The sequence below is a fragment of the Anolis carolinensis genome, chromosome 5 (assembly GCF_035594765.1).
Source record: "Anolis carolinensis isolate JA03-04 chromosome 5, rAnoCar3.1.pri, whole genome shotgun sequence".
NCBI classification, from domain to species: domain Eukaryota; kingdom Metazoa; phylum Chordata; class Lepidosauria; order Squamata; family Dactyloidae; genus Anolis; species Anolis carolinensis.
The window spans coordinates 204025786-204040789 of NC_085845.1; the positions used below are offsets into that span (position 1 = coordinate 204025786).

Here is a 15004-nt window from a genome sequence, read left to right on the forward strand (position 1 = left end):
TGGGAGGAGAGCAATGGCCAACCTGGACAAAATGGTGAAGAGCAGAGACATCACATTAGCAATGAAGGTCTGCATAGTGAAAGCCATGGTCTTCCCCAGAGTAACCTATGGATGTGAGAGCTGGACCATAAGGAAGGCTGAGCAAAGGAAGGAAGAGAGATGTTTTTGGACTCTGGTGCTGGAGGAAAATCCTGAGAGTGCCTTGGACCGCAAGAAGATCCAACCAGTCCATCCTCCAGGAAATCATGCCCAGTGGCTGCTCACTGGAGGGAAGGATACGAGGGGAAAAGACGCCCCCAGTGGTGCAGCATGTTAAAGCGCTGAGCTGATGAACCTACGGACTGAAAGGTCGCAGGTTTGAATCCAGGGAGCGGAGTGAGTGCCCGCTGTTAGCCCCAGCTTCTGCCAACCTAACAGTTAGAAAACATACAAATGTGAGTAGATCAATAGGTACCGCTCTGGAAGGAAGGTATCGGTGCTCCATGCAGTCATGCCAGTGGCCACATGACCTTGGAGGTGTCTATGGACAACGCCGGCTCTTTGGCTTAGCACCCCCAGAGTAGGACATGACTGGACTTAACATCAGGGGAAACCTTTACCTTTACTATCGGTGCTTTACAATGGTGTTAATTTATTTGTTGACTTTGTTTGTTATATAGATTATCTTTATCTTCATTTTTTTTTTCAATAGATGTATTAAAAACACCAAATTGTGATAAAACCAGCATGCATTTATGGTCTTAAATTGGACAAGCCTGCATGGTGATAAGACAGAAGGGGAGATCAAAGGCTGGCGAAGAAGAGAAAGCAACCAAGAAGGGATCCTTGTGAATATATGAAATTGCAGAGCTGGGGATTGGAATAGATAAGGGGAAAGGTCCCAGCCGCCAGCTGTGTTCTTCCAGGACTTTGGAGAGCAGCATTTCTTGGAAAGCATCTGTCAAAGCCGTCTGAGATGGGTCCAATGTTTACAGGCTCCAATGCCAGGCACAAAGCAAAGGCTGCCACTGTTTGGCTCCCCTTCCACTTTTTCTGCTAAGTGTTAAGATCAAAGAGAAAGAGAACGAAGGGATTCCCGTTGGAGGTATGGACAGGGCTTCACGGGCAATAAGGAAAAGAATCCTGCACTCGCCATCTGTGCCCTTCCTTCCAGGATGCTTCTGGGTTTTTAAACAAGATTCCTTGATGAACGTGTTATCAAAGATCTTCAACCCCACAGCTAATAAAAAGTTCACATGAATTGGACTTGATGATTTATAGTTTTACCAAGGACGGCGGACCCAATGAACTGAAAATGGCCTCCATCCTCGTGGTCACCTTGGGGACTCCCCGAAAACTGGCAGCAGCCCACCCAACACACCCTCGGATCCCCACACACCCTGACCCAGCCGTTTGGCTTAGGCCGGTTCGCACCACTGAGCCTCCACAGCTCCGGAGAGAGGGCCAACCAGCTGATTCTCTCCCTCCTGCCCAACTAGGAAGCCATCCAGATGGCCACACTGTAGTCAAAGTATGAGGGTTGAATGAAAAGTAATGCCTCCACCTTCGTAACTCCTCAACAAATGGCAGTCCTGATCTGCGGCAGGTCCTGGCTTGTTCAGTAGACTCTCCTCTACAGTTAGTTCCATTTGGCGGGAAGCCTGAGCATTGAACGGTTGTGTTGTTAAAGTGCGAAGTATGGAACCCTGCGCACACGGTCGGTCAGTGCGACTTAAGCAACGTGCAGTCACTGAAGGTGTCACCCCAAAGGAGATTCGCCAGAGAATGTAAACTGTTTATGGGGACTGTGTTGATGTGAGTCCTGTGCGTCATTGGGCAAGTTTAAAGACGTTGAGGTGGGAACATCTGACTTGCGTGACAGACAAAGAGTTGGACGTCCTGTGACAGCAACCACCAAGTTTCACAAGCAAAAGGTTGACAGATTGATTCAGGACGATCATCATATCACTCGGAGAGAAATTTCAATCATCATCGGCATTTCACAAGAACGTGTGGGTCACGTTATTGCTTTGCTTGGCTATCAGAATGGGTCCTGCGAGACGCCGGTTGTGGAAACAGAGTGTCGACTTCTTCCGTGATGGCTTCAGAAAACTTGTTCATTGTTGTCTGAAATGTATCCAATTGTCTGGTGATGATGTGGAAAAGTGAATAGTAGTTGTTAAAGAGCATGTTCTAAGGATTATTTCTGCGTTTGATTTATTAAAATATTCCCATCCAAACCGAAGTAACGAAGGTGGAGGCATTACTTTTCAACTTTCGTAGTTAGCTGCACTTCCACCTTGAGACAACTTGACTCAAGGAAGGGGCGCTAATTACGGGAAAGGGTCCTATACTTATTCTCTTTGGCCAATTAGGAATAAACCTTCATTTTCTGCAGCACTCAGAATTCTCTTTTGTCTCATTGACTCAAAGCCTTTATCTGGCAAAGAAAAGCATCCTGGCAGTTTTCAGAAGATGGGAAAAGAGTATCCGTGTCTGAGGTCCCAACCCCAATTTCTGAATGGAAACACAGGAGATATTCTCAGAGATTTATGCTCAGAAAAGAATTTATTATTGTCTCAGGGGAAGAGAAACAGCAGAGAAGACAAAAGCCTGACAGAGGCCACCCCACCCATGTGCTTCGTTGGCTTTCATAACTTCTTACTTTCTTCCCATCTTCATGTCCCACATGGAAAACTACAGACTGAGCCAAGGAGGATGTCCTTCATGAGAAGAAGTTCATTCTGAGCCCCAAGGTTTGTTCAATGCCCAAGCAAGGAGGTGGCTCTGAAGAGGCACGCTTTTCGCCATGGAAGGAAAGGCAGGTTGGGATTCACCTTCTTTGAGCAGGATTCATGGAGAAAACTGGGATTACAGAATGGGAGGAATCAAAAGAAGGGAAAGGTACAGGCATTGGGCAGTAAATGGGAAGAAAATAACAAAGCAAGTGGGATTTGAAAGAGACCCCAGGAACGGGAAAAGCCCCAGGTCTTTCTTTGATGATAGAACATTTGGGGAATGTGGTGCCTTGCTAGATGTAACCTTCTTCCGCTGGATCTCAAGGGATGTCCTCTCTTCACGCTCCATTTGTTGCTGAAGGTCCACCACAGGCCTAGTATGCTGCTCGGTACTTGCACAGGTATGGATATATGTTGGAGCAATTTTCCTGTGCCCACCTGGCAGAAGCTGTAAGGCAAACGGACAAGAGGAGACAATGAGAATAATGTACTTGGAACCCTGATCTAGAACACTGATTACGCAGAACACATCATGCGACGTGCGGGGCTTGAGGAATCCAAGGCTGGAGTTACAATTGCTGGAAGAAACATGAACAACCTTAGGTATGCAGATGATACCACTCTGATGAAAGCTGAAAGCGAGGAGGAGCTGAGGAGCCTTCTCACCAAGGGGGAAAAAAGAAGAAAGTGCAAAAGCTGGGTTGCCGTTAAACGTCAAGAAAACCAAGATGATGGCAACCACACCTATTGATAACTGGCAAATAGAGGGAGAAAACAGACTTTATATTTCTAGGTGTGAAGATCACTGCTGCCAGGACATCAGAGACGTTTCCTTCTTGGGAGGAGAGCAATGGCCAACCTTGACAAAAGAGTGAAGAGCAGAGACATCACACTGGCAACAAAGGTCCGCATAGTCAAAGCCATGGTCTTCCCCATACCGTGTTTCCCCGAAAATAAGACAGTGTCCTATATTAATTTTTGCTCCCAAAGATGCGCTAGGTCTTATTTTCAGGGGATGTCTTAGTTTTCCATGAAGAAAATTTCACATTTATTGTTGAACAAAAAATGAACATTTATTATATACTGTACAGTAGTTGTCATCACAAGCCAGCATAACCAGACAAACTGTGACTCCTATAAAGAATTTCTTGTTCCTACCATTATTTCCATGTACAACATTCTATGATACGTACATTTACCAATCCTGCATGCTCTGGTGTTTTGTTCGGCGGGCATGCTTATAAGTAAAAACTTTGCTAGGTCTTACTTTCGGGGGAGGCCTTATATTTAGCAATTCAGCAAAACTTCTACTAGGTCTTATTTTTGGGGGATGTCTTATTTTAGGGGAAACAGGGTAGTAACCCATGGATGTGAGAGCTGGACCATAAGGAAGGCTGAGCGAAGGAAGAGAGAGGCTTTTGAACTCTGGTGCTGGAGGAACATCCTGAGAGTGCCTTGGACCTTGGCAAGAAGATCCAACCAGCCCATCCTGTTGGAAATCATCCTGGACTACACAAGTCTCATCTATTAGATATGTAGTGGATAGATTAGACTGAGGGAAACCTCTCTATAATCCCATGCATGCCCAGACAGGCTTTGCTGGTTTCTCTCTTCTATCCTGTTTACATCCACCCCTTCACCTTGTTGTTTTAGAAATGTGATCTCTTCAGGGATGAGGTCACTTCCTCTATTTAGATTGGAATTTTTATTGCCCCAAAAGAAGGCTCTGACCATGCGGTGGTAGCCATTCTCTCCTCCTTTGTCTTCTGCATGAGAAGAACACATTTTACCCTCTCTACTGGCAAAATGTAGCTATCTAGATATTCTTTGTTATTTTTACCTGCTTACCTTCCTTAGTGCTAGCTTAGACAGCTAGTTAGCTCCAAGACCTTTTCCTATCCACAATGGATTTATTTTTACCTCAATATATGCTTTTTTGAACTTTTAAGCTGACTTTGCAATCCTTTGCCATGCTAAGAAGAAAGGCTTCCCTAAACTCACCTCACATAAGTTTCTGCTGTTTGGAAGTGTGCTTCTGCCACTCTGCTATATTTCAGGGAATCTCCCTCAGAAAGAGGGTTATTTTTGAGTCTAACCGCTCATAGATTCCCAACAAAGGGTTATGGACCCAGCACGCTTCCGCTGTACAACCAGACATATTGATAACTGGAAAATAGAGGGAGAAAACGTGGAGGCAGTGACAGACTTTATATTTCTAGGTGCGAAGATCACTGCAGATGCAGACTGCAGCCAGGAAATCAGAAGACATTTCCTTCTTGGGAGGAGAGCAATGGCCAACCTTGACAAAATAGTGAAGAGCAGAGACATCACACGGGCAACGAAGGTCCGCAGAGTCAAAGCCATGGTATTCCCCATAGTAACCTATGGATGCGAGAGAGAGCTGGGCCATAAGGAAGGCTGAGTGAAGGAAGGAAGACGCTTTTGAACTCTGGTGCTGGAGGAAAATCCTGGGAGTGCCTTGGACCTTGGCATGAAGACCCACCCAGTCCATCCTCCAGGAAATAATGCCCAATGGCTGCTCATTGGAGGGAAGGATACTAGAGGCAAAGAGGAAGGACTTTGGCCACATCATGAGAAGACAGGAAAGCTTGGAGAAGACAATGATGCTGGAAAGAAAAAGGAAGAGAGGCCAACCAAAGGCAAGATGGATGGACGGTATCCTTGAAGGGCCTGGCTTGACCTTGAAGGAACTGGGGGCGGCAACGGCTGACAGGGAGCTCTGGCCTGGACTGGTCCAGGAGGTCATGAAGAGCCGGAAACGACTGAGTGAATGAACAACAACAACAACAACTGTAATCTATTGGTTCCTTCTCACAGCTCATTGAGCTTTAGGCAAACAGCAGAGAGTGTCTCCACTGCCAGGTATTTTCCTGCCAATAGTGTTGGGAATCAACCTGGATTACTCAAGTCTAAATGTAGTTTGATAGATGATAGAGTTAGATTGAAGGAATCCTTTCCCTGCTTCCAAAGCATGCCTAGACAGGCTTTACTGTGTTTCACTCTATTCTGTGTACGTCACATCCCTTACTTTGAAGTTAGTAGAAATGTGAATCTCCAGGGACACTAACTTCTCATTGGTCAGAATGTCTTTTATGGCCCCAATAAACTGGACCATGAAGTTGGAACCATTTTGGTTCATTCTTCTCCCTTTGTTCTTCAAGCTAACAAGAAGCATCTCGCCATCTCTCCTGGCAAGATGTAACTATTTAGATGTTTGTTATTTTTCCTTTCTTATTTTTCCTTAGAAACCAGCCTAGAGTAGACTAGACAGCTCCCAAGCCTTTCTATCGACAATGTTCTTTTTTGAACTTTTACTGAGACTCTGAAGTCCATTGCAATCCTAAATGGTCAAAGGCTTCTCTTCCTCACCCCCTGTAAGTAACTGCTGCATTTGAAAGCTTTGCTTTTGCTACTCTGCTGATTTTGGTGGAATGTCCCCTAGAGAGCGTTAAATTGAGTCTAACCGCTCAGAGATTACCACAACAAATGGCCTCCATACGCACCCGTTGAATCCTGCACATTGTGGAGTGCCAGGCACTGGTTGGATGTGCTGGTGAAGCTGGGTCTCCTGCCGTCCCAAAGAGCTGATCCAGAAAAGTATGCAAAGCCATCACTCCATCCCCACTTGAGCTTCTGTGGGAGAGAGAAAAAAGACATTTCCATGAATGGAGGGGCGCTCAGAGCCAGGAGGGGCAGAGACTGAGAAAGAGGTTTCCATTATGGGGCACAGGATAGTTAGTTACCGAACAGGAGAGACCGCGGCAAGATCAGGAAGCGGAGTGAGTTGTAGAGCAGAAGTCACGTCAGGGAGATTAATCCATTAGTAGCCAGCTGCAATAAATCACTACTGACTGAGAGGTCATGAGTTCGAGCCAGTCCAGGTTGGATTAGATAGCCTAGCTCGTTGTTGACCTAAGCAACCCGAAAGATAGTTGCATCTTGTTTCTAAGGGCCCAGGCTGTGGCGCAGGCGGGAGAGCAAGCCAGCTGCAATTAACTGCAATGAATCACTCTGACCAGGAGGTCATGGGTTCGAGGCCACTTGGAGCCTATGTTTGTTTGTCTTTGTTCTATGTTGAAAGGCATTGAATGTTTGCCTATATGTGTAATGTGATCCGCCCTGAGTCCCCTTCGGGGTGAGAAGGGCGGAATATAAATGCTGTAAATAATAAATAATCTTGTTGCGGGGAGGCTAATTTAACTAATTTGCAACAACATAAAAATGTCCAGCAGCGTGCAGAAGAATGAGGAAGTACTCCATCAAGGACTCAGTGTCAGCAACAGCAGCTCCCCCTTGTGGCTAGAATTGAGCATATCCTCATGAAGCCGGAAGCTGGAAAATGTTAAATGTTAAATACTAGCCTCTGTGTCTTTGTCTCTGTCTTGTCTGTGTCTGTATGTGTCGTATGTCTAATGGCATTGAATGTTTGCCGTATATATGTACACTGTGATCCGCCCTGAATCCCCTTCGGGGAGAGAAGGAAGGGCGGAATAGAAATACTAGAAAAAAATAAATAAATACATTTTTGGAGACTCACTTGAAACCTTTTTATCAGTTTGCTTTACAAGCAGTGTTTGCACAGTTGGTCCCAGGAGATCAGGTTAAAAAAAATGGTTTCCTCATGAATTATTAACCAGTAAGTAAGTAAGTAAGTAACCATGAGTAAGCCAGGTTTTTTTTTTAACCTGACACATTTCGAGGAGGGGTTTGAACCCTTAACACCCCCCGCCCGGCTACGGACCTGCAAGAGATTCCCAAAGAAGAGAAGGAAACAATGGATACCTCATTGCATTGATGGAACTGATCTGTAAGAGAATCAATGAACTAAGAGCACCAGTTTAAACTGGAAGCTTACAAAGACTCAATGCACCAAGACCCCAGTCCAAACTGGAAGCTGCCTTCAGCCTATGTATCTAACACCAGTGATATCTCATAATGTAAACACATGTACAGTAGAGTCTCACTTATCCAACCTTTGCTTATCCAACGTTCTGGATTATCCAACGCATTCTGCCTCCCGCCCGGATCCACAGCTGTTTCTCTAGGCAGCAAGGACTGAACATTTTACGGATTTAATTTCCAACAATGTTGTTACTGTGAGTTCATTTTATGCAATTCTCTCTTTATTTGTACTCAGTTGGTTAGTAACCAATGTTTTTGTGGTCAATGCTTTCAATACATTGTGTTGTTTTGGTGCTAAATTCGTAAATTCAGTAATAGCTACATAACATTACCATGTACTCAACTGTTTTTTCTGTCGATTTGTTGTAAAACATGATGTTTCGGTGCTTAATTTGTAAAATCATAATGTAATTTGATATTTAATAGGCTTTTCCTTAATCCCTCCTTCCTTATTATCCAACATTTTTGCTTATCCAACAGTCTGCTGGCCCATTTATGTTGGATAAGTGAGACTCTACTGCATTCCAAAATCCAAAATGCAGATCTCTGTGGGTCTGAGGGTCCCAAGGATTTTGGGGAGGGAACGTCTTCCGATGGAGTTTTGCTCACCGAGGAGACACGTTCAGCATGGAAACCAATCCAGACCGTGTTATTGCGGGTGATTTTCCTAATGTAATTAGAAATCTCTTTTTCATCTTCTGATGACTGAATGGAAGCCAAGTGACCCCCTCGCCAGTACTGGCAGGAATTCTGTAAAGAGAAAGAGAGAGAAAAGGCAAAAATATTGTTTTCCCATGGGAAGCAACACTCTGAGAGCAGAGGAGCTCCAGGGACGGTTAATGACTCTGAACAAAGGATGCCCCCCAGGCAAGAGACGAACCTTTCCAATGCTAATTAGAGTGATTAATTGCAACATTCACGCAACATTCCAACTGACAAAGAACTCTTCTCACACCCTGGACTTCCCACAGATATATATTAACCTTCCTTGCCTAGTTTATCCATGCCTCACAACCTCTGAGGATGCCTGCCATGGATGTGGGCGAAACGTCAGGAGAGAATACTTCTGGAACATGGCCACACAGCCCGGAAAACATACAACAACCCTGTGATCCCGGCCATGAAAGCCTCCGACAACACAGTTATCATACTCCCAACCCATGAAAGGAAAACAGAAAGTTGGTGGGCAGGAAAAGGAATTTAAAGATGGGCTCAAAGACCACCTCAAAAACGGTGGCATAGACACTGAGAAATGGGAAGCCCTGGCCCTTGAGTGCTCTAACTGGACGTCAGCTGTGACCAGCAGTGCTGTGGAATTCAAAGAGGCACAAATGAGGCACAAAGAGGCACAAAGAGCCATGTTTTCATGGCCTTTCTGAAACCCAGAAGGGTTGGGGCTTGTTGGAAATTTGTGGGGAAGGGTGTTCCACAGCCGGGGAGCCACCACCGAGAAGGCCCTGTCCCTCGTTCCCACCAGTCGTGCCTGCGAGGCAGGTGGGACCGAGAGCAGGGCCTCTCCAGATGATCTTAGGGTTATGTTGTTAAAATTGCCTACCTTTGCAATGTTGTGTAGTGATTAAGTCATAATTTTCTTGTAGCCAGACAGTGTCCTAAATATAGGTCATGCTACTTAGATTCTTCTCAATACACTTTTCTTCCACTGTATAGAATATTTAATTTTTTTACAATGAAATAACCAGAATTTACAAAAAGTTTTTAAAAAACCCTCTCAGTTATGTCCACATTCTGATTTGAGTCTCCTTGTGGAGAGAAAAAGTGGGATATAAATAAACATAATAATAATATAATAATAATAATAATAATAATAATAATAATAATAATAATACTGTTTTTCCTTTTCTAGAGATCCATTTTGTGTTTAATCTCTGAGGCCAAGTTCTGCTGCTGTCATAGGAATTCCAAAACTGGCAGGCCCATTATCCTACTGATTAACCAACGGGAAGCTCTTAGTGGTTGTCACTACTTGCAGTATTTTGTAGAATGCATTGAGATGCTGCTGTGTATTGAGAGCCAATGCGATGTAGTGGTTTGAGACTCTGGAAACCAGGGTTCTATTCTCCACTTGGATTTGGAAATCCACCATGTGACCTTGGGCAAGTCATACCCTTTCAGCCTCAGAAGCAATCCCATGAATTGCCTTTGAATTCTGTAATAGATTTTCCTTGAAGGCACACAACACAACAGTTGTTGAAGGAAGTCATAAGTTATGGTTATGGGACCAGGCATTTTAGCATGAGTAGCAGTAAAAATGAGATATGAATATATGACCTACTGACAGACCCCACCTGGACATGAAAAGAGCCTTAAATGTATATTTAAATGTATAATTATGTATGTTTTTAATTTTATTGTAATTTTTAATCTCGATGGATTTTTAAATGTGATGTAAACTGTTTTTTGATGTATATGTTTATATTGTAAGCCGCCCTGCGTCCCCTGATGGGTGAGAAGGGCGGGGTAGAAGTGATGCAATAAATAAATAAATAAATAAATAAATGGAGGGCAAAAGGGAGAAAAGTGGCAAGAGGAAGGCACGTCCAGCCAACCCTCACTGGGACCATCTTCCGTCTGGAAACCAATGTCCTCACTGTGGAAGAACATTTGGATCAAGAATAGGGCTCCACAGTCACTTATGTAACCACCAACAAGACACTACGGCTGAAAAGCCATAATCCTCAGACAACAAGAGATTGCCTAAGTAAATAAAATACATTGCAAAATATAAATGAAGATGTGCCATGTGTACTGCAAGTCGCTTCACACCAGAAGTGACTAGAAGTCTACAGCAGTGATTCCCAAAGTGGGTGATACCGCCCCCTGGTGGGCGCTGGAGCGATCCAGGGGGGTGGTGATGCCACCTATTAGGACACGGGGCGGGGCCAGGGGAGGGGCGGGGCCAGGGGAGGGGCGGGGCCTCTTCCCAGGTGCCGGAGACAGGGCTGAGCACCTGAGGTGCCTTTTAGGACACAGGGGGCGGAGCTAGAGGAGTGGGCGTGGCTTCTTCCCAAGAGCCCAAGACAGGGCTGAGAATCTATACCTCTCCTGCGAGGCCTTTTAGGACTAAAGGGCGGGGCTAGGGAGGGGGTGGGGCTTCTTCCCAAGAGCCCGAGAGAGAGCTGAGAATCTATACCTCTCCTGAGGCTCTTGTTGGGACACAGAGGGCGGAGCTAGGGAAGGGGGCGGGGCCTCCTTCCAAGGGGCCGAGACAGGGCTGAGCCTCTATACCAATCCTGAGAGGCCTTTTAGGACTAAAGGGCGGGGCTAGGCGTGGGGGTGGGGCCTCTTCCCAAGAGCATGAGACAGGGCTGAGCCTCTGTATTCCTCTCCTGAGGCACTTGTTGAAACACAGGGGCGGGGTATAGAGGTTCAGCCCCGTCAGGCACTTGGGAAGAGGCCCCGCCCCCTCCTCTAGCCCCACCCCCTGTGTCCTAGCAGGCGCCGCAGGACAGGGATAGAAGCTCAGCCCTGCCTCAGAGCTCGTAACTCCGCCCATCCCAGTCCTGGCCGCCCATTGGTGGCCCCGCCCACCTCCCCCTCCCCCTCCCAGCCCTGCATCTTGGACGAGGGGAGAGGCTCAGCCCCGCCCTCTTGAGCAGGAGCCACGCCCACTCCTCTAAGCCACACCCCCTTTCCAGGGGCCGCTGAGTCATATTTTTTTCTGGAAAGGGGGCGGCAGGCCAAATAAGTTTGGGAACCACTGGTCTACAATATACTCAATCCGCTTCTGGCACGATAAAAAAGAGCAAATTAGAAAATCAGTAAAAGTCAAACTCACAAATATATGCACTTTTGCACTGTCTCTGTGAGTTGTTCTCCCTTCTAGAAAGATCTAGACCATCCAATATTCTCCTTGGGTTCCCTTGACTGGGGCCATTGGGTTAAAATCCAGCACATACCTCAGCGTCTTCCCAACTGGCAGCATCCTCGAGGTATTCATAACACATTCCCTGGTAGTAAAAGGCTCCAGGAGGGCATGGGGACCGAGGGCGAGGCAACGACGGATCCCTGGCCCCTGCAAGAGACCAGAATCCCTTTTAGAAAAGAAGAAGAATAGGAATGGCCCCTTCTTAATGCTGCAGATGTGCAGTACCTAAGGAGCAGTACCCAAAAGTAAGACATGTGTTTAATCCTATCGATGTGTGAGAGCCTAATTGAGACTTATTCATCTTTTCCATCTCAATTCCGCTCCTTACGAAGACCTGGCAATCTGTCCAGTCTCACAGAAAAATAAACTCTCGTCAGTCAGTTGTCAGCTGAAAACAGCGGTTCAAAAACTTTATTGCTCTAATTGCAGTAATTTACAGCTATGTACAAAGCACCGCTGCAGAAACACAATCTCATGTCCAGCAGAATTGATGGCGAAGAAGAAGAAGCTTATCAGTAGAACTTGTCATCTCCCATATTCCATTCCCAGTGACTTATGTCCGGCTAGTAAGCGGAAGCTGAATTAATGTCACTCTAGGCCAGGGGTCCCCAAACTAAGGCCCCTCCAAGGTCATTGACCTGGCCCCTGTCCTAAACTTTGGACTTAGGGTTGACCTAAGTCTACCTGCTCTTTGGAGGTCTCTTTGCTTAGCTACGGCCTTATGAGACCATCTAGATGGCTTTTGGAGGTCACTTTCCTTACCTATGGTCACATGAGACCGTCTAGATGGCCTTTGAGGGTTCCTTTCCTTACCTATGGTCACATGAGACCATCTAGATGGCCTTTTAGAGTCCCTTTCCTTACCTATGGTTTTATGAGATTGTCTAGATGGCCTTTGGGGGCCCCTTTCCTTACCTATGGTCTTATGAAACTAGATGGTCTTTGAGAGTCCTTTTCCTTATCTATGGTCTTCTGATGGCCTGATGAGATCTTCTAGATGGCCTTTGAGGGCCCCTTAGCTTATCGATAATCTTATGAGATCATCTAGATGGTCTTTGGAGGTCTCTTTCCTTACCTATGGTCCTATGAGACTGTCTAGCTCATCATTTTTCCAGCACTGGGGATGTATATCATTGAATAACTTCTATTGGATGCCACTTAACCTCGATGCTATGGAAGGAAACCTTTTTACAAGGTCTTTTGCCTTCTGTCCCTTCCCAAACTACAACTCACCAAACAACATGATTTGAATGCATTGAGCTATGGCAGCCCAAGGCATGTCAGACTGCATTTATTCTCCAGTGTTTTGACTAAAGTCCCATTGCTCACCTTCCGCGAAGGGGCTGAAGGCCAGGCAGCCCAGGAGGCAGAGCCCAAAATAGACCACCGGTTCCATCTTCCTGATCTTCTGGAAACAAACAACAAGAGTGAAAAGTCCCCACTGCCTTCCCCTCCAAGGAAATCAGCCAGGATGTAATAGTAGATTATTTCCTTACATTTCAGCAGGGATGGCATTGCTGACTTATTCCAAACTAGGCAGTGCCACAAGCTCATCCCTGGTTTGTTGTTGCGGGTGGACCTGAGCTGGCACAACAACTCCACCAGCTCATTGGTATAGTAATATAATCAAGATTATGAAAATGGACAGATTAACATTTTTAATGGCAAATAATCATGGTAGACCGAAAAAACAAACAAATTGGGAGTTAATCAAGAATTATCTAAAGAGTATGAAGGTAGAGATCGTGATTTAACAATTATACACACATATACAGAACCCAAAGAGAGGACAAAGAAATGGCTGGGTCAATAGTATAAGAAAAATTACTTAGGTAGACAAAAAATATAAAGACATTGGGTATTAGAGGGAAGTCAGTTTTTATGTGTACAACCGGCGGGAAGGGGTATAGTATTTGGCATTAGGGACTACGTGTTAATTTAGTGTGTTCCTGTGTTCTGGTTTTATTTATTTTTTTGTCTCTTCTATGTGTTTTCTGTCCTTGATCCTCTTTTCTTTCCCTGCCCCACTGGGGCTATCACGTGGTTTGTATTAGATTGCGGCTCTTTGTTTGTTTCTTTTCTCTTTTTTATATATATTATTATATTTGTGTTTCACTATTTCTAGAAAGCACCGATAAAAATATTTATTAAAAAGAAAAAAGAAAAAAATGTGGGTGACTGAGAAAATCCCAGCAGACTTCAAAGATGGCCACCATCATCACCCTTTTCAAGAAAGGGGAAAGAACAGGCTGCGGGAACTATCGCGGTATCTCCCTTCTAACCTCCGCAGGGAAAATTATCGCAAGAATCCTTGCAAACCGCCTTCTCCCTGTCTCAGAAGACACCCTCCCAGAATCCCAGAATGGCTTCCATCCCTCCAGAGTGTTGTGGTAATCTCGGAGCGGTTAGACTCAATTTAACCCTCTCTGGGGGAGATTCCACCAAAATGTAGCAGAGTAGCGAAAGAAGACTTTCAAATGCATCAGTTACATACACGCGGTGAGCAAAGAGAAGCCGTTCAGCTTAGGATGGCAATCGATTGCAGAGTCTCAGTCAAAGTTCAAAACGCATTTATTCAGGTAAAAAGGAATTCCATTATAGATAGAAAGGTTTGGAGCTGTCTAGTCTACTCTAGACTAGTTTCTAAGGAAAAATAAGAAAGGAAAAATAACAAACATCTAAATAGTTACATCTTGCCTGGAGGAATGGCAAGGTGTTGTTGTTAGCATGAAGAACAAAGGGAGAAGAGAGAACCAAAATGGTTCCAACCTCATGGTTCAGTTTATTGGGGCCATAAAAGACATTCTGACCAATGAGAAATTAGTGTCCCTGAAGATTCACATTTCTACTAACTTCAAAGTAAGGGACGTAAACAGGATAGAAAGAGGGGAAATACAGTAAAACCTATCTAGGCATGCTTTGGAAACAGGGAAAGGATTCCCTCAATCTAATCCTATCATCTATCTGACTATATTTAGACTTGAGTAGTCCAGGGTGATTCCCAACACAGAGGAACAGTGGACATGATCTTCACTGCTCGACAGCTCCAAGAAAAATGCAGGGAACAAAACCAACCTCTGTACATGGCATTCATTGACCTTGCAAAGGCATTCGACACAGTGAATGGCAGCGCTCTCTGGACCACCCTCCAAAAAATCGGGTGCCCTGACAAATTTGTGACCATCCTGCGGCTCCTCCATGATGACATGATGGCAACAGTCTTGGACAGCAACGGCTCCCAAAGTGACCCATTTAAGGCGGAATCGGGTGTCAAGCAGGGATGTGTTATTGCCCCGACCTTATTTTCCATCTTCATCGCTATGATACTTCACCTTGTTGATGGGAAGCTTCCCACTGGAGTGGAGATCATCTATCGGACAGATGGCAAGCTATTTAACCTCAGCAGACTGAGAGCCAAAACCAAGGTCACCACAACATCTGTTGTAGAACTCCAATATGCCTATGACAAAGTAGTCTG

General features: G+C 45.2%; 1 protein-coding gene across 1 annotated transcript; it reads right to left on the reverse strand.

The window, feature by feature from the left end:
* Window positions 1–2528: 2528 nt before the first annotated feature.
* LOC103281223 (regenerating islet-derived protein 4) lies at window positions 2529–12932 on the reverse strand. The gene is made up of 5 exons (XM_062981628.1): window positions 12856–12932; window positions 11558–11673; window positions 8250–8390; window positions 6242–6371; window positions 2529–3165 (listed from the first exon to the last, which is right to left on the reverse strand). The coding sequence occupies exons 1-5, from the start codon at window positions 12920–12922 to the stop codon at window positions 3092–3094; spliced, it is 528 nt and encodes a 175-aa protein (XP_062837698.1). The 5' UTR covers window positions 12923–12932; the 3' UTR covers window positions 2529–3091.
* Between the last annotated feature and the right edge of the window lie 2072 nt (window positions 12933–15004).